This window comes from Podarcis filfolensis (genome assembly GCF_964270895.1).
Source record: "Podarcis filfolensis genome assembly, chromosome: 17".
Lineage (NCBI taxonomy): Eukaryota > Metazoa > Chordata > Lepidosauria > Squamata > Lacertidae > Podarcis > Podarcis filfolensis.
In genome coordinates, this window is record NC_139621.1 from 4,764,719 (window position 1) to 4,783,119 (window position 18,401).

An 18,401-nucleotide genomic window follows, 5' to 3' on the forward strand; every position below is an offset into this window, starting at 1 on the left:
AACCTCTCCTTACCCTGAATGACCCCAAACCTTTTCTGGGTTTCCCCCCAACCCCCCAGAGCAGATTTAAATGGTGCAGGAGGGTGCACAGGGGTAGGAGAGGATGGAAAGTTCCATTGTACGGGGACTCCTCATTCTGCACATGCAACAACTTAGTTGAATCCTGCCCTTGGACTCTAGATAATCATTTGTTTTTCTGGTTAATATATGTTAAGAAGAAGCCGTTTGGCTCAGTCAATTCTTATATTCACAGATCATATTTCAGGGGGCACCTCAATATGGGGAAACAGAATAGCAAGTTGTTCTTTTAACACCATCTTTGAGCAGAAGAGCACTTTTATAACTTCTATAATCTCAGATTTGCCTAGAATCAGTCTTTGTGGATGGTACATTGTGGGATGAATTTTGAGACTTGCAAAATGGACTGATTAAAACAATTGATTTATCCAATGTTGTACACAATTAATGTTTCTACTCTGGTTTGTGTGTCTGCTGTCAGAGATAGCAGATGACTTCACAGTTTTTTGTGTATCTTTTTAGCTTAAGTTTATTCTTGCAGCTTCACAAGATCAGAAAGGAATGGGTTCAGGTCAGTTGCTTTTAAAACAACACAATGTGTGAACAGGATCTAGAATCCATTCCATATGTTATTGGAGGCAAGTATTTGGAATCAGGTCATAACTGGAGGGAAAAATTGAATATAGTTTTTGGGTGAAGAAGTATATTTTCAAGCCTCCAGCAAATGCTTATAAAGTCTTTTGATGGAATATTTGAAACTGAGGTCACTGAATCCCAAAGACCAAGTGCTGGCATTTTCAACAGATGCCAGATTCTACAGAAATGAATCGTTTCTCTATTCATTATCATACTATAGGACAACATATAATATGTACATAATTATCTATTTAAAACAACAACAAAGATAATATGTAGTGTTAAACCTTTTTAGTTATTGGTGCTTTGCCACTTCAGCCTTTGGACAAGTGCTGTCATTTTACAGGATTGGTGTCACACCAGTCAGGTAGAGGTCATCTTTGTTTGCTAAGAATTGGAGAAGAAGAGGCAGGTTCTGACTCTATCTAATTACTCAATTCCCCCCCCCCTTCAATCAGGTGTCAACATCGGGGGACAACACGGTGGAGTGCCAGCTTGAGACTCATAACAACAAGATGGTCACATTTAAATTTGATGTTGATGGAGATGCTCCGGAAGACATTGCTGACTACATGGCAAGTTTCATAGAGCCTGCTTTCCGCTAGAGATTTCTTGTTCAAATGCTTGGGTTGCTCGGGACAATGTGCAATAGCCTTGTGTCTTGTTCATAGCATTTCTCAAGATATGGAAACCCCTGAGGTCTAACCTTAGTCTTCCACTTGACATGCCCTTGACTTGCACAGATTATTTTGAGAAGTAACTTTGAGAGGCCTTGGGGCAAGATCCTAAAAATGGGGCTGCTAGAGGAATCAATGAAAACTGGGCTTGGAGGTTTGACTAAACTCAGCCTCCCAGGCACTGTCACCTTTGGAAACGTCGCATGTAAGGACTTCAAGACAAACGTTTTAAAAAGCCTTAAACCATTTGAACTAACCTTCTAAGTTATTATTTCAGGTTTGCTGCAGACTCCTGCAGGACCATCTGTTGTTCCTTGGGTTAATAAGATTCAAAATGGTGTTTTAGCCCTAAACATTAGAAAATCGGGGGGGGGGGGGGAGTGCAGGTTGGATAAATTAATTTAATTCAATGGAAGAAGGTCTTGCCTCCTTATAGACACTCCCCCCCCTTTGCTATTTCCTTCATTGCACAAGTTGTGTTTTTATATCTCGTTTATAATTTTATCTATTTCATTCACTTCTGAATTTTTAATTTTTCTTTGACTTTATCATCAAAAGCTCCTTGTATTAAACTTATATTATTTTGTTGTTAATGTTTGTCTTTCTCTCGTGTGTATTGTCTGCTTTTGTTGTTCAGTAAAATTTAATTTTTTAAAAAAATAAGCGGCCAAAGACTTTGACAATAGTACACATTTCTTCTTTAGACATAAAATTTGCTGCCTGATCCTATACATCTTTTAACTGGGGTAGGGGGTTTGTGTAGCCCCACTCAAGGTGTTGTTGGATTACAAATCCCATCAAGCCTGATCCTTTATCACTGGCCATGCAAGATGGGTCTAATGGAGTTGTGGCTTCCATATCTCATCAGTTCGAGGCAGCATGGCCAGTGATCAAGAATACTGGGAGCTGTAAACCAACAGCATATGAAGGGTCACAGACTCCACATCCCTGATTTAGTGGGACTCATTTCCAGGTATGTATGATAGGATTAAAACCTTAGATTAATACTACAGAAAATACTGAATGGAGGACATTGATCTCCTATGATGATGTGGTGCAGGGGCTTGTAGTTTCAAGCTAGTTTGACACCTGATGCAGGAGCACAGCTGGAACTATGTAGGTGTGGATTTGATCATTCCTTGGATGGAGACCCCATGTAAGAATGGGGTGTTTGTTGAAGACTTGGATCCCCCTGCTTACGTACAGTCGTGATTTCTAGTACTATGCAGGGGTGTGGAGTGAGAGTAGACTTTATCCTTTTTGCAGATGGCAGGCATCACTCAGGTAATGGATTCCATTGGATGCACTGAGGCTAAACCCCACCCAGGGAGCCATTGGGTGCTTCTAGGGGTGAGGCCAGGACCTGTGAGCAGATTTTGAGGGAAACTTTCTTCCTGTGGTTGGCTTCTGGATTATAATTAGGTCTGGCCCCTGATTTTGGCATTTTGCAAAATAATACGTTTAGAAAAAGGAATACTTAAGTATAACGATACCATTTTAGAATGAGTATGTTTCTTCCTTATTACTGGGGAAACTTGAGATGGCTTCTTGCTACATAGACACGGGCACAATTTCAATTGTTTTGGCTATATATGAGTTTTCCTTCAGCCAAACAATATTATTCATTTGGAAAGCTAAGATTTCTCTGATTGTATAAAATGTGATAGAAGATGCATTTACATCTTCTACCCTGTTTTTTCCTTCCCATGTTAGGTTGAAGATGACTTTGTGTTGGAAAATGAGAAAGAGAAATTTGTTGATGAACTGAAGGCTATTGTTTGCCAGGCCCAGGACATCATCCGCAGTCTTCCAGTTGAAGAGCGAACTACTGGCACAGAGTCTACACCTTCTGATCTTACCCAAGTAAGTTATGTTTGTTTAGTGATACCACTTTTCTGGGAAAGTGTGTGCTTGTATTGGGAAATTCCCTTGTTATATTTATCTATTCATTTTTAATTCAGACAGGATCTTCTGAACAAGTTCAGATAAACCCAGCATCTACTCAAACTGGCAGTAAGTAACTATTTTAAAACATTTAACATTGAAGGTCAAACAAAAAAACAAAACAAAACCACCCTCCTTAAAGGGGAAAGTGATGAAAATAGTGGATATTTTGGCAGGAACTAAAGCAGATTTGTTCCTTGTCAGTTAGGCTGCCTTTCGTCTCTCAAATCTTCTTATGGTAGCTCACGTCTTAGGTGGAGTCATCTTGGCACATATAATTGATTCTCTGCAATGGTCCTGATAACTGTATGGGAAGATTCTAAAGATTTTGAGTGACATTATTCAAGGCTGAAATAAGACATTTAGAAATCTTCTATCAATTAAGCAGTATATACATTTAAAATAATTAATAAACAAGTTCTTAATGAGTATAGCCAAATTGGTATCAATTCTGGGGGTGGTTTGATGTAGCTGAGCAAAGAAAAAGGTCTGGATTTTACCTTTAGGAAACTAGAATCCAAATTCCTTCATTGTGGTTGGTAGCGACTCTTCACATTATCCTAAAGCAGGTGAAGTTACAAGCCAGCTTTCATACTTATAGAAGGATAGCCAATTAGGTGCCCTCCAGATGTCATTGGACTACATGGCCAAGTTGCCTGGGGCTGATGGGACTGGAGTAGGATAATAACTAGAGGGCGTCATTCTGTCTACCCCTAACTTACAGTTGGTGATGTGGCTTGAAGTGTCTGGAAATCTAGCCAGTTCAAAATTTCCTTTTTGAGGTTGACTACAAAAATACCCTGTCAGGGAACTGCCATCAGTGCCGGAGGGAGAGAGCAAGCTCCAGAGGGATTCCAGAGAGCGTTCCGGGATGGGGAATCAGCGTAGCACCAGTGGAGAAGGGGGGCAGATGGGGGAATCGGCGAGGCGGTCCCATGACTCCTTGCCGGGGACCAGCGGGGAGAGTAAGGGTCCTCCGCTGCCTACGCCCTCCTTGCGCAGAAGGCTTCCGCGCAGGGAGAGTAGGAGGAGACTAGGCGTCAAAGAGCTTCTTAGCTGGAAGAAGTTTAAGAAACGCCCACTGACGGATTCTGCCAGCGATTGAGACAGCCACGGGTGAGTGGCTGTCCGGACAGAAAAGGTTCACTCAGGCAACCCAGCCAGGTGTTGGCACCAGCTTACACACGAGCAACCCCTAGAACCATTACATACCCCTATGTTTATGTAGCAAATATCACGTGTGGTGTCATCAGATGTGAAATGTGGCGTGCACATTTAAATGGCTGAGTTTCCATTTAAGAAATACAGAAGCAATGGCTGAAAGAGGGAAAGATGCTCTCTCTTGTGTATGGGATTTTTCGTAGTGGAAAGTGAAATGCACACAGTCAACTGTGTTCCTTTATGTGATACGAATGCAGTTACTTACCATGATGGACTACTTTTCAAGCACAACAGAAGAGGCCAACATTTTGCTTGGCTACTCTTTGTTCCATTAACACTGAATGATCTCTTTTTCTCTGATTTTGGTATGACCTTTGTATCAACAGAACAATGCCAGTGGTATGTTTGTTTTTTACCCACAAGTTGAGCATCTGTCTGCTCTTGATTTGTTATTTCTTCCTGCTCCAGTGCATATATATTTTTGTGTCCCTGGAGGACTGGAACACTTTGGCCAGGATCCAACAAACCATAGTTCCGTGCAATTAAGGGGAACTTTGGGTGTGTTTCTGAAAGAGGAGTCTTCCTTACCGCATGTCAGAGCAATTCTGAAACTGAGGAGAACCTTTCAAAAGCAGACTGTGATATAGTATAGGGATCAGCTGTTCAAAGATGTGTGTGTATATATATATATATATATATATATATATATATATATATATATATATATATCAAGCATGTTTAGACCCTGGGTAAGCCTGAAGTTATTGTGCTGAACACATTGATAAATGTTTATTTGGACTACTAATAAGAGGTACATATTACAGTTACTTGTTTGTTAAATTTGTATCCCACCAAATGGTGTTCAAGGCAGCAAACGGTGCTCAAGCAATAAATGTAGATACTGTTCCTAGTGGCAGAGTGTTACAGGTTTTTGTCTCATACCAGCAAATGTTCTTTAATACAGTATGATATAAGCAGAGTAAGCACTATGATAAAAATGAGATGTACAATGCCACCCAGGTCCAAATTAGAGAGTCCTCTCTTCTTGAGCCAGAAGGAAATACTGGATTAAAAGTAAATCTACTGAAACTGGATAATGGCCCTATTATTTTATGGATACTATTTGATTCATATGTTCTTGTTAAATGATTTAAGCTTCTTAACTTGCAGCCTAGAGTAATGGGCCAGTTTCTGGTAATTTGGTGGGACTGTTTGTGAGAAATAGTAGTGTAACAGAATATTCCTGTTGTCGTCTGAGCAATGTGACATGGAAAAACCTGCAACAAGTGCACCAATGCATGCCTGATCCTGACTTTATTTATTTATTGCATTTACTGTATTTTTCCAAGTATAAGACTAGGTTTCCCCCCCTAAAAACATGTCAAAAATTAGGGGGCATTTTATAGACAGGGCCATCTCCCCACATTTTCTTAAGTCTGAGTCCCCCAAAATAGTCTTATGCATGGGGGTGTTTTATAGATGGAAAAATATGGTACATCCCATCTTTTCTCCAAGGAGCTCAACATGGCATACATAGCTCTCCCCCTCCTCATTTAACCCCCACAACAACCCTGTGAGGTAGGTTAGGCTGAGAGGCAGCGACTGGCCCAAGGTTACCCAGTGATCTTCATGGCCATGTGGGGATTTGAGGCCTGGTCTCTCAGACCCTAGTCCAACATTCTAATTTCCACACAGGGATGGGAAAGGAGGTACATGCATGGCACAATGCAGACTCTAAAGCAGAGTTTTCCAAACTGTGAGTCAAGACACGTTAGTGTGTTGGTTGCAGTATGTCGGTGTGTCATACAAATGCTGCCCGCGCTCCTCCCAGGGCTGCAAAGGGGTTAGTTTAACTTCTGGTTTGCTAGTAAAACTGAATTACTGTGTTGTGCATGTAAAAAAAAAAAAGTGTCACCAACATGAAAAGTTTGGAAAGCTCTGGTAGTCCCTATAAATCAGAGGGGAAAACAGCAGAACTCAGGCAAAGCCAAGGAAGGATAGCTTCACCAGCAGCATTCATTTTTTTCTGTGCAAGTACACTGATCCAAGGAAACCGGAGAAAGTCAGATCACATGGCTCCATGGCAACAATCGCACTCTGATCAACTGAGTTTACTCCTCCTTAAGTCTATTAGAATTGCAGCCTTGGTGCCTTAAGGCCAATTCCAGAATCCTGACTGCTAGGCCTTGTTGTTCCTAAGGCTTCTGCTCACAGCAGCAGTGATGTTCTCATAGTCCTGTTTAAGCACATCTTGATTTTGTTTACTTGTTATGCACATGAAAGATGGTAGAGGAATGATCATCTCCTGTACTTCTTTCTTTCCTCACAGGTGAATCCGCTCCTCAGTCATCCCCTGTTGGCCGCTGGAGATTTTGCATCAATCAAACAATAAGGAACAGAGAAACCCAGACACCTTGCACTCTTCTACAGTCAACTACAGCTGCCCCGGGGTGTCAGATAACAGGTGAACATGTGATGCTGTAGAAAGCCTGACTCAATTTTGACTTGTTTGTTGTAAAGGGTAGCATCCGTACAGTTTTGGAACTGTAGCCAGCACTGAGTTCAGGCTCTGTGTCTCAAGTAAGAATGGCTCAAAGTTTCACAGTGGAAGCTTCCAGGTTTAAGTCTTTAATGCTGCTGAAGATCAGAAATCTCTTTGTGGGGAAGAATTCCCTCCCCTTGAAGGCAAGAAGTCATTCTCTATCCCTTGGCATAGCAACTCCTGTCTAGTACAGAAAGCATGGTCATAGAATAATAGAGTCACAGAATGGCAGAGTTGGAAGGGACCAAAAATACCAGTTGCTGGGGAACACAAGAGTAAAAGTGCTGTTGCACTCATGTTCTACTTGTGGACTTCCCATCGGCATCTCATTAGCTACTGTGAGAACAAGATGCTGGGACAGGGTGCCTTTGGTCCTGATCTGGTAGGCTTGTTCTTATGTGTAACATATGACAAACTTCCTTACGGCATCCGATGCTCCTGACTCCTACCCAGTTGATTCCCTGCCTTCACCCATTGCTTCATTGTTCCCTTCTTTGTGCTCCTCCCAAACAGATGTCCCTGTGCTACCCACTTCCTCCTCCTCCTCCTCCTCCTTCTTCTTTTAAAAAAATCTTTATCAATCTCTTTTTCTTGACTTTCCCTTCATCATCACTCCTTCAGGTGGGCAGAAAGCCAGCAAGAAAGAAAGAGAAAAAATGCAACATATTAGGCTAGTTAAGGAAGAAAAAATTAAAAAGAAGCCCACTGCAGCTACTACGGAGCCTCCCACTGAGACCTTTATTAGCAAGAGCTAAATCACCTGTAGATTTGCAACTCTCACCTCCTGAACCAGCTCAGCCGACATCCCAGGCAGCGTTTGTCTCCTTGGAGACCAGATCAGTCTCCAAAGAAGTACCCTTTCCATCCGCTTTGTAAAAAAAATAAAAAATTAGTTGAAATGAACACCAAGCCAACCAAACAAAAAGCCACCAGACTAGCTCAGAGGATTGTATACTGTTTCCCCTCAGGCAATGGAACAGTTAAAAGTCCCAGTTGTGGTTGCTGCAGTGGAAGTCCTTTTATTGGCCTCAATCCCCCCTAGGCACAATGACACATTTTCCCGAGAAAGAAGTGGAAAGAAGGCAGACCACATTTCTTTTAAAAGTCCCATGAGGCTCCTTTCCTGGCTGCTGTCTTTACCTCTTTAAATGCTGCTATAGCTACGGTTCTTTGGCTGGAGGACATACTGCAAAATAAGGATCAGGACAACAATACCCATCAGAGGGTATTGGTCAGACTTACCACGGCATCAGCATTCACTCCAATGTCAACCTAGGTGCTGTTTAGCCTTCTTCAAGGATCATTGTAGCATTCACAGTAGCTAGAAGGTCTTGAATTTCCTGGTCAAATCAGTGAGCAGCCCACTTCAGAGGGACTTGTCTATTTAGTGAAGAGCTGCTCAAAGTGCACCTTGTAGATAAAAAAGAGACCCTTGGCACTCATACGAAAAGGAAGCAGCCTTACTCTTTTAAGCCCAATAGGACCTCCTTTGACCAAGGCTGTATAGAATTCCTAAGCTAGTGTAGTCTAGTTCCCATTTCTCCACTAGACCTCACAGTTCCTCCATCAGACAGCCCTGGCACCAGCTACAAAAAGCAAGACAACAGTTCTGGTGGTTAGGAGGCCTTGGCTACAAATAGCTCGGTTCTCAACTTCTGTCAGTGTAAGGACTTTTGACTGCACAATGAAACTTCTCTCCCTGCATGCCCTGGACCTCCTAAATCTGTTATGGGGTTTCTTTCAATCCCCTGGAGCTGATTTGGGAAGAGCGCAGGCTACACACAGGGAGAGAAGAGTAGGTAAAGCTAGGTAAAAGTGCACTGACGTGCTGGTGGATTTTTCAGTAGATCCCATCATATCAGTAGTAGCACACCTCCTGCTTCAGGGCTTACATATATAGCCTAGGGTTGCCATATTTCAAAAAGTGAACATCCAGACAAAAAGTTGTTGAGCTTCTTGGGGATGGGCATCGGAGTTGTTGAGCTTTTCTTGCAAAACAGCAAAAATAATTGCCATTTTTGAGCTATTTTGAACAATTATTTACGAAAATTGGCAAAAACGGCACTTCTGACATGGCTTGCCATATGTCCGGATTTTCTGGGACATCTTGCCGGTTTCTGTCCAGACACTGCTTTTGCCCACAGTATTCTGGACATATGGCATCCCTAAGATAGCCTTTCCTTTTCTCAGCTCTTCACCTCAAGACAGGGCTCATCTACACTTCCTAGTTACTCTAGCCTTTACAGAACTACAGCTCCATAGTTAAGCTCCCTAAAAGCCATCTGACCTGTCCGGAAGACTTTACTGCTTAGTAACACAGTGGAACACCCACTTTACTGCTTCGGGACACAGTGGAAAGGCTAATCTTCCTCCCAGCAGTGACAGACCTCACCCCTGTCATCCAGCCTCTCTGGGAAGAACTTCAGAACCCTGGCAAACATCCACACAAGCACTGATTTCTCAGAGGCCTGTTTCTTCATGGCCACAGGAGCACACAAGTTCCTTGAGTTGAAAGGCAGTCCTCCAGACCACCACATTTTTATCATTGTTATCCCAAAGTGTGTCCTTCCTAGTGGCCATAATCTTAGTCCATGAGGTTTCAGAGCTGGGAGCCCTGGTACATCTGTGTGACCTTTTCACAAGGGTAGAATAAATCTGTGCACAGCCTTCTATCCAAAAACGAACTCTGCTTTGCACCGAACAGAACAACTGATCTTGCCCTTCTTTTGCCCCAGCCCCCCTATCCCCTGTCACAGGCTTAGTCTTTACAGGGTTCTAAAGACTTGTCCCAGACACACTCAAGCCTTCCATCAAACAGACTCCCCATTTGTATTCTTTAACCCCCAGGTCCCTAGGGGAAAAAGACTTCACCCACCATATTAGTGAGATGGCCTAAAGCCTCCATGGTCTTGACCTGTCTGGCTCAGCACCTCCCTGCATCACAAAAATGTCATGGCACACACTCCACAAGAGCAGCACCAGCAGCACCAGCAGCCGTGCTTGCCCCTTCAGTTGCTGATGGCATGTAAGTGGTCATGTGGGAGCCTCCTCCTCCCTTTCCCTTTGCCTCCGTAGAGGTGACATTTGACAGCACGTTCCAGCATATTCTTCATCATTGTTACTCCCACTGGTTTATCTTAAATTCCCTCCCTAGAATCAGAGTAGCTTGAAAAGGTAAAGGACCCCTGACAGTTAAGTCCAGTCGCAGACGACTCTGGGGTTGCGGCTCTCATCTCGCTTTACTGGCCAAGGGAGCCGCTGTTTGTCTGCAGACATGTGGCCAGCATGACTAAGCCGCTTCTGGCGCAAGGGAACACTGAAACCAGAGCAGCGTATGGAAACACCATTTACCTTCCCACCGGAGCAGGAAGCACATTTTTGGGCGTGCTTTTGAACTGCTAGGTTGGCAGGAGCTGGGACCGAACAACGGGAGCTCACCCTGTTGTGGGGATTCGAACCGCCGACCTTCTGATCAGCAAGCCCAGGAGGCTCAGTGGTTTGGACCACAGCACCACCCGCGTCCCTCAGAGTAGCTTAGGCATATCCCATTCCTGTTGGATGCCTCTTCAGGTTGAGAAAGGAACACGGAGCTCCTGTTGACCAGTGTGTCGTGGCACACACATTCATCTGCAGATACCTCCAGTCTGCGCTGAGTCATCTCTTGCTGGGAGGGACCTCTCTCTTCCTGTGTTTTGCCTTTCCCTTCTTTGACTCTGTCTCAACTTGGCCATGGGATGCAACTGGAGCAAGCATCATTTTAATAGATTATATATGATATGAATATAATTTTATTTCTTATGATGTTTGTTTTTTATTTTAATGATAGTTTTTTCTATGGTTTTAGCGAGTCTCGTTTTTATATGTAAGCCCCCTTGAGTCCCATTAGGGAAAAGGTAGGATAATAATAATAATAATAATAATAATAATAATAATAATAATAATCAGCATCCAATGCAGCAACAAAGTTAGTCACGTGCTCCCTGCCTCATAGAAGGATGCATTGTTTACCCCAAACAAGAAAGAACCTTCACAGTAAGCACTGAAAAAGCACTATCCTTTTCTAACCAGAAATCAGGTTTCTTTCTTTTCTTTTTTAAAAATCTGTTTTTCAGGGCAAGTTCCCTCACAAAGCAGTACGCAAAGACAGTTGTATAAAACATAAAGGAATAATTTGAAATCTACATTACACTTTTAAAAAATAGCAGTAAAATATCACTAAAATAAAATGTTATAGATTGAAATAAAAAAAAACCTTTAATGTTCCTTTAAAATCATTAATGAAAGACCCATGCATACTTCATGGGGGAGAGCAGTGCATGGATCAGATCAGGTTTAAACAGAGATAAGAAATAATGTGTGGAATGAAGTGTGCTCACAGTTATTGTGGTCATGCAGTTGTCTTCTTTTTTATTATTAAAAAAATACAGTCTTACTGTGCCAGGTGAAGACTTTTTTAATTGACTGAGGGTTTTAGTTGCCCCAATGTTTTTGTTTTGTCTTGACTGGTAATTTTATCTTGTGCTCACTTTTTTCCTGCTGTTTTCACAACTTTACTGTGTTTCTATATTTATGAAAAGTATTATGAGGCTTTTGTAAAAAGTGGCATAGGAGTGTTCAAGATGAATACAGAATTACAATAGTGACTGGCCCTCATAGGACACATACATCACCTTGAGCTTGTTATATTTATATAATCATATACATTACACTCCTTTATAAAAAATACTATGGAATTTATTTTATAATAGCCTAAAAACTTGTTCTGCTGCAAATATGTTGGGCTTGTTTTTCTGAGCTGTTTCTGAAGCAGAGGTAGGAAACCTTTCAGCTCAAGGCATTTCCTCGTGAGCAACCTTCCCGGTGCCATATGGTGGGTGTGGGCAAAGAGAGGAGGCAGGGAAGTGAGAGGCAAAAATGGGCAGAGCAACAGATGCGATTCTTACAGTAGGCTGCATTCCAGCCAGGCAAAAAGCATAGGTTTCTGCATATATGTGTACACACCTCTCTCCTTCCAGCCAAGCAATAGGCATTATCACAATTTCAAGGACATAATCCAGCCAAGCAAAAGCACTCAAGGAAGGCACCATTGAGGTGGAAAGGGGTCTGACCTGTGGAGAGCCCCATGGGCTGAATAGGAGGGCCAAATTTGCCCCCTGGCCTAAGTTACCCACCCCTTCTCCAAAGCCAGCAACCCTGGTTTTTAAATCATAATTTTGAGAACTATCCCATCCTGAAGTGCAAGTTTTAGAAGGGATACTCTCTGCAGTTAACAGGGGTTTTGTCCTTCTAAAGCAGGTTTCCTCAACCTTGGCCCTCCAGATGTTTTGAGACTACAATTCCCATCATCCCTGGCCACTGGTCCTGCTACCTAGGGATCATGGGAGTTGTAGGCCAAAAACATCTGGAGGGCCGAGGTTGAGGAAGCCTGTTCTAAAGGGCCATACTGCAACATAGCTTTCCCTAGGGTGTTATTTGTCAACAGTTTTATCTCTTTGTGTTTTCAGACCATATAAAGGAGAGTACCAAAGAAGATCACCCCCAGGATTGTCCACAGGCTGTGGAAAATCTCAGCAGCCAGCACAGAACGATCCCCTCTTCCAGCTCAAATGAGCTAAGTGACAGTATGGTATCTGAACCCCAAACATCGGAAACTGAGCAGTCAGCAATTCCTCACCAAGTGGAAGGCAGCATGGATAAGCTGCTGTCTGCCACTGCTGGTGACAATTATGATGTTACTGCTTCCGATTCTTCTGCTTGGCCAGAGTCTTTAGAGGCAGAGACCCAGGCTGACGAAACTCACTTATCTTCATATACACCCCACCCAACATCTGGCATTGCGGAGCAAAGTATGCCCACTGAGGCCTTTGTGCCCAGACCAACCACCTGCCACATCCCGACCACTGAGGAAGCAGATAACACGATGAGCACAGAACAGGCCAGTGCTTTGGCTCAGACCCCTGGACAAGAAGGCGCCCCCTTCGCATCCAATCTGGAGTCAGACAGCGAGGGCCCCCCTAAGATGGACTTTGTCGACAACAACATCAAAACTCTGGATGAGAAGCTGCGGACGCTTCTGTATCAGGAACACAGCTTGTCGGGCACTTCCCCTGAGAGCCAGAAAGATACACAAAGTGCCGTGGAGTCTCCATTTTCCTCGTCTGCTGAAGAAACTCTTCCTGGCCCAGTTCTTGATGCACCAGACTCCCCCCAAGAGACCCAGCAAAGCCCCACCAAGCTTTCAGACCCCCAGGCTATGCTGATTCCATCTGCAAGTCATCCAGACAGTTTGCCAGTGCTGAGGAGGGAGCCCAGTGCTATCACCTCTGCTCCCAGTGATCTCTGTATGCATGTGAGTACTGACAGGGAGATTGGCTGGGGTTGAAATCTTTTCTTCCTGCAACAAGAAATCTATAGCTATGCTAGATGGCTGTACAAACCCATTTGCTAGCTTAATGGGTGCTGGCAAGTGAGAGGTAAGTTTCCTTTTCAGGCATATTATCCCAACATTTTGTCCTGGTTCAGTGCTTGATGAATAGCTGGTAGCTGGGAGTTATCAGTGCTGGGAGATGCACAGGGTGGGAGTTAGATGAAATTTTTACAGCAACAGTTTGCCTATATTAATACAGAACTGAACTTTACTAGGCCCTACTTGGGCTAAGAATTGGAAATGTCCTATTTGGAGAAAGGCATTGTAAAATTGTTGAGCAGTTACATATAACCTCCTAATCTGTCATTGGCTATTTTAACCTGACAAATTGATCTTTTTAAAAAATAGGCACTTCATTGAGCTTGGAGATTTGAATGTGCAACCCTCAGCAAGAAAGCAATCTCTAAAACAGAGATAGCTAACCAGGAGCCCTGCAGATGTTGTTGGACTCCCAGCTCCCACCAACCCCAGCCAGGATGGCCAGTGGTATAGATGATGGGCTTTGGTAGTCCAACAATACGTTGGCTAGCCCTGCTCTAAAATATGTAAGGTTCAACTTGTATAGCGCAAGAGTCCCCCTTGCCATATTCAGACACCACTTTCTTCTGTCCCTTCCCCACCCACTTCTTTTGTTCAGGAGATGTCCCCGGAGGCTTCATTTCCTGAGAACCCTGTGGCCTGTCCTGCTTCAGCATCAAGTGGTGGAGCTGTGCACCTGCATGCAGGAGGTGGATATTTTGGCCTAAGCTTTACTTGCCCTAGTCTCAAAAACCCTATTAGCAAGAAATCCTGGACTCGCAAATTAAAAAGCTGGGCATACAGGCTACGGCAGACCAGCTTTTTCAAGAAATCAAAAGTCCGGCAAGGTAGTGTGCTTACAGTCAGGGATCTAGACTAGGTAACATCTGTTTTGATTTATTTAAGTATGGTTGTTTTATTTTCTCTCTCCCCCCTTTTTTAGCATTTCCTGCCTCTTCCATTTATACATTTTTGCTCCTTTACTCATTTGTGTAACATTTCACCCACCACCACTTTGTTTTCCAGTTTGATTAACCAGTTTTTTCATTCCACATAGAAGTGTAGGTCTTTAGATACAAAAAATAAAATAAAAAGCCTACATGTATAATAGAATCATTCTTTTTATAATGCAATGTTGCTTTTTAGTATTATCAGGGTCCCAGCTTTGCCTGACTGTGTTCTTTTTCTTTGTGTTCGTTTTCAACAAAAATAAAATAAATTACACAACAGAGGAGATGACTGGCGATGTTGCTCCTGATTGGATTTCTCTCTCTGAGCATGCAACAGTGCAGAATAAAGCACCCGGTCAATCTGTGACTGGATCATTCCAGCGAGGCCGATTTCAGGTGCGTATAATGTAATCCACAAAACCATGTAAATCCAAATATGCATGCAATGATTGTCTTACTTCCGCTGTTTGTTTTCATTACTACCTTGCTTTGCTCAAAAGAGCTCAAGGGTGGGGGACTGTCTTCAGGCTAATGGTCACATTCCCATCTGGACAACCTTCTGGGAGAGTGTGTGACAGTGACAGAGGCAAAATGAAGGCAAAATTTACCATTGCCCCACCAACTCTTTTGATATGTTGACTATTAGGCATACCTCCTGGACCAGGTTTTGCTGGCATTTCCCCATATTTGGATTTTTATTTTATTTTTTGCAGCTGGTGTAGGTTTGAGCCATCTTATTTTAACTAGATAAAGCATTTGATTTAATCTGAAGTTTGAACTACGGCTTTGTTGGAGATTTGCATTCTGGCTGTGGCTTGTTCGTTGCATTAAAGCAGTAAAGGGCTTGGATAATTGGTCTAAAGTTATGATGCGCCAATTATGAGTTATATAATGCATGTTCAGTCCACTATTTCATTTATTGTGAAAATCACAATTTCAGCTTTTGCCAAGTTTATCTATAGTTCCCATTTATGAAACAAATCTTTGTCACAGCTTCATATTGTGACTCAACTCATACTCTTGGAGGTATAAAACTTCAGGGAATGGGAGGTATCAAATTGGAGCCACCTAGTGGCAAGAAACAAATACTAGAATAAGGAGAGATCTTTTTTACTGAACTTTCCAGGGACATAGTTGGTCGCTGCTCAGAGCTAATCTTTTGCTGTAAAGCCTCCAGATGTGAGAGCTTTTAAAGGACTGTGAGCTGACTCTTCTGAAAGGAAGAGGCTGGTACTATTGCAAGCTTTGCTAATCTGATTCATGAAGAGTAAAGAAGCTGTTGTCATCTTAGTTTTTATCACTGCTTTGAGCTGAGCTAAGTGAGCTAAAATCCCTACTTGACATGGGTCTTTCTTTCCATCTACTCTTGTTCAGTTTGCTGAGTGGATATAAGAAACATCTCCCCACCCACAAACCCACACATCAGTCAGAGCATCACTGTGGAGCAAGCCATGTATTTTACAAAGAACAATGTTTTCCATTGAAGGTCACCCCATAAACAGAGTGCACAGGCTATTTGACAAAGCAGCCAGTTTTTCATGCTGTTGTTTCTTTCTTTTTTCTTTTTTGTAATTGGATTAAATACTTTTATTTTTACTACATCTCAGATCTGTGAGGGGGGAAGCCTTTACCCAAATAGACAAATTGAGGTCCAAATTTTCCTGAGTTGCAGCTTGAGCCAAAAGTTGTGTAAATGAAGATAACTCCTACAACTTTCTAGCAGGGAGGAAAGAATGGCAGATTGCCTAAGCCAGTCAGGACCCTGGGAAATCCCCAATAGCCCTGCTGGCTGAGTTTTGGAAAGCAGTGTCTCAGCAGAGAGCTAGGACCATCTGAAGCCTAAAGTAGGCTGGCAAGGTAGTTGGCCTCAACTACCTTGATGACCTAAAGGGCCTCGTCCTATTCTGCAAGCACTGATTCCTGTGCCATGGAAGGGATATCAATATTATTGGAGGCTCATTGTTTGAGGAAGGTTGAGAGCTACGTTGTTGGGCCAGGAGAGCCCAGGGAGAGATGCTGAGGGCCCCTCTAAGTAGAGCAGCATCTATTATTTCCTCATCAGTATCTTTCTCAGTGTAGTGCAAGAGCCTGGGATTGGGGTCATGATACCAAGAAAGCATTGGGTCATATAGACATTGGTCAACAGAAATCTGAAGACTGTGATGAGGATGGGGGGGCGAATCTATGCAAGGCTCTAAAACTTTGAGACAGTACAAGGTTGAGTTGGTTGCTCTTTAGGTGGGAAGGCACATTGCCTGAATGGCACACCCTGCGGGACAATTGTGTATACACCCAAATGGGTCTGGACACTTAGCAGTCATAAAAAGTATATTCAATACAAAATGTAGTTACTGGGAGGAAAAACCTTGTATACTTTCTAGAGCAACAGGAGAATACCCTTGCAACTATGCAAGGACCTTTACAGCCTGGTCTGGCAGTTTTTACTTTGAAACCAGTGCTCCCAGTGCTGCAATGATACATATTGTGGGGAAGATATCCGGGAGGATGCTAAAATCTTCCTGAAGCAATTCCTTATTGAAAACTGAGGGTCCTCTGTGTACATGTTACCCAGGGATTGGGGAAGAACAATCTTCATGCATGAATCAAGCATGTTACAGCACTGTACTAGAGATTAAAAAAGGAGGTGTTCTTCACATTCTCTGGCCTCAGTCACCCTTAGGCTCAAAGGAAGTCATAAAGGAGGTGGAGGCACTGCTTGGGGTGGGATCATTTCCCACTCTACAACCTTTCAGGCTGCAAGGTCTTGCCAGACTCCTTGGACTCAGATGACACATGCCCAGTACAGTCCTCACCGTTGCACAGTGTAGGAGGCAAAGGCTGCAGAATTAAGCAGTGGCCTTTTGAGAACACTGGCTGTTCCTCAGAGGGAGTGTGAACAATACCAGATCAGCCAGCCTCTGCACTCTGCCGAGGCAACAGTTCTCCTTGTGTGTAAATGCGAGCACATGAGCCAGCACCATCTGTGGTGCTCTGTCCAGGGTCCTGAAAAACCCCTGACTTGCCTGTTGTGACTCTGTGCTACCAGTAAGTGTGTCTGCTACAGTCAGCTTCTCCTGAGCCTTGAGCTGTGTTCTTGCAATATGTGTGGCTTGCAACAGGTATCATACTCGGCCTGCCAGAGAGGTAAGGCCCCAAATCAGGGTACATGAATATTTAGAAGCTTTGGAACCTATATTTGGGAGTATGAAAAGTACTGAGGAACTTACCTATAGATTTCATAGCAACATGCAAAGGTGATGGGAGGAACTGTCTGCCTACCTGCAGTGACTAGAGAAAATCCTGCAACAAGCGGTCTCAGAGGTGGCTTGACCAGATGGGTCAAGGGAGTGTTGTCCTAATACTAGAGGGGACTCTCTATGATAAACAGTTCTTAGTAAAAAATTGTCTGAAAGAGGAGTTACCAGTGCCTATGGGTTCTTTTTAGATAATGAAAAGGGCTGTGTCTGTTGCGCCATCTCTCTGCAGTAATTCTTCATGCACTATAAGTATTTTGCATTCTTATAGTGTATCTTTCCTGGTGAACCATATGTAGGTCTGTATCATGTAGCTCCCTGTGCTTTAAATTGCTGTACGTTTCCCCCCTGTCTGTCTCTCACTCTCTCTGTTCCCCCATCAATGTATTGCAGCCCTTATAAAACCACTCAGTTTTGTCTTGACTGTGGATAGTTTTGCTGCAGTTGCTATAGGATCTCCTAGCAGGCCTTTGCAAGGCATATTAATGCATATTAATTCAAAGTAGTTTTAAAGAAATCTATGAAGCTGATTATTGACAGTTTTCTTAGTGTATCTGGTATTTTCTCTTTGAAGTCCTCTCTTCATAGATATTTGATACATGGGGTGAGGGGAGTTTATTCTTTGTTTGGTGTGGTCTTTTTAGCAGTAGGGTCAGCTGACATTTATGTCCCTGTAGTCCAGGTCTCTCTTGGCATGACATGATACACTGTTTCCCCCTTTTTCTGAATAGAAGATAAGAATTTGCTCTCCTATTTAGGTCATGCAAGTCAAAG

The 18,401-nt window shown here is 43.1% G+C and overlaps 1 protein-coding gene across 19 annotated transcripts in view; it reads left to right on the plus strand.

Moving 5' to 3' along the window:
* The window catches only part of WNK3 (WNK lysine deficient protein kinase 3), an 88,109-nt gene that overhangs the window by 55,251 nt on the left and 14,457 nt on the right, over positions 1–18,401 (plus strand). For all 19 annotated transcript variants that reach the window (XM_083592593.1, XM_083592590.1, XM_083592591.1 and 16 more), the window contains 7 exons: positions 1,113–1,229; positions 3,045–3,194; positions 3,293–3,344; positions 6,766–6,900; positions 12,483–13,327; positions 14,043–14,271; positions 14,654–14,769. In XM_083592593.1, coding sequence (XP_083448719.1) covers positions 1,113–1,229; positions 3,045–3,194; positions 3,293–3,344; positions 6,766–6,900; positions 12,483–13,327; positions 14,043–14,271; positions 14,654–14,769 — 1,644 coding nt within the window. The remainder of the gene's footprint in view (positions 1–1,112; positions 1,230–3,044; positions 3,195–3,292; positions 3,345–6,765; positions 6,901–12,482; positions 13,328–14,042; positions 14,272–14,653; positions 14,770–18,401) is intronic.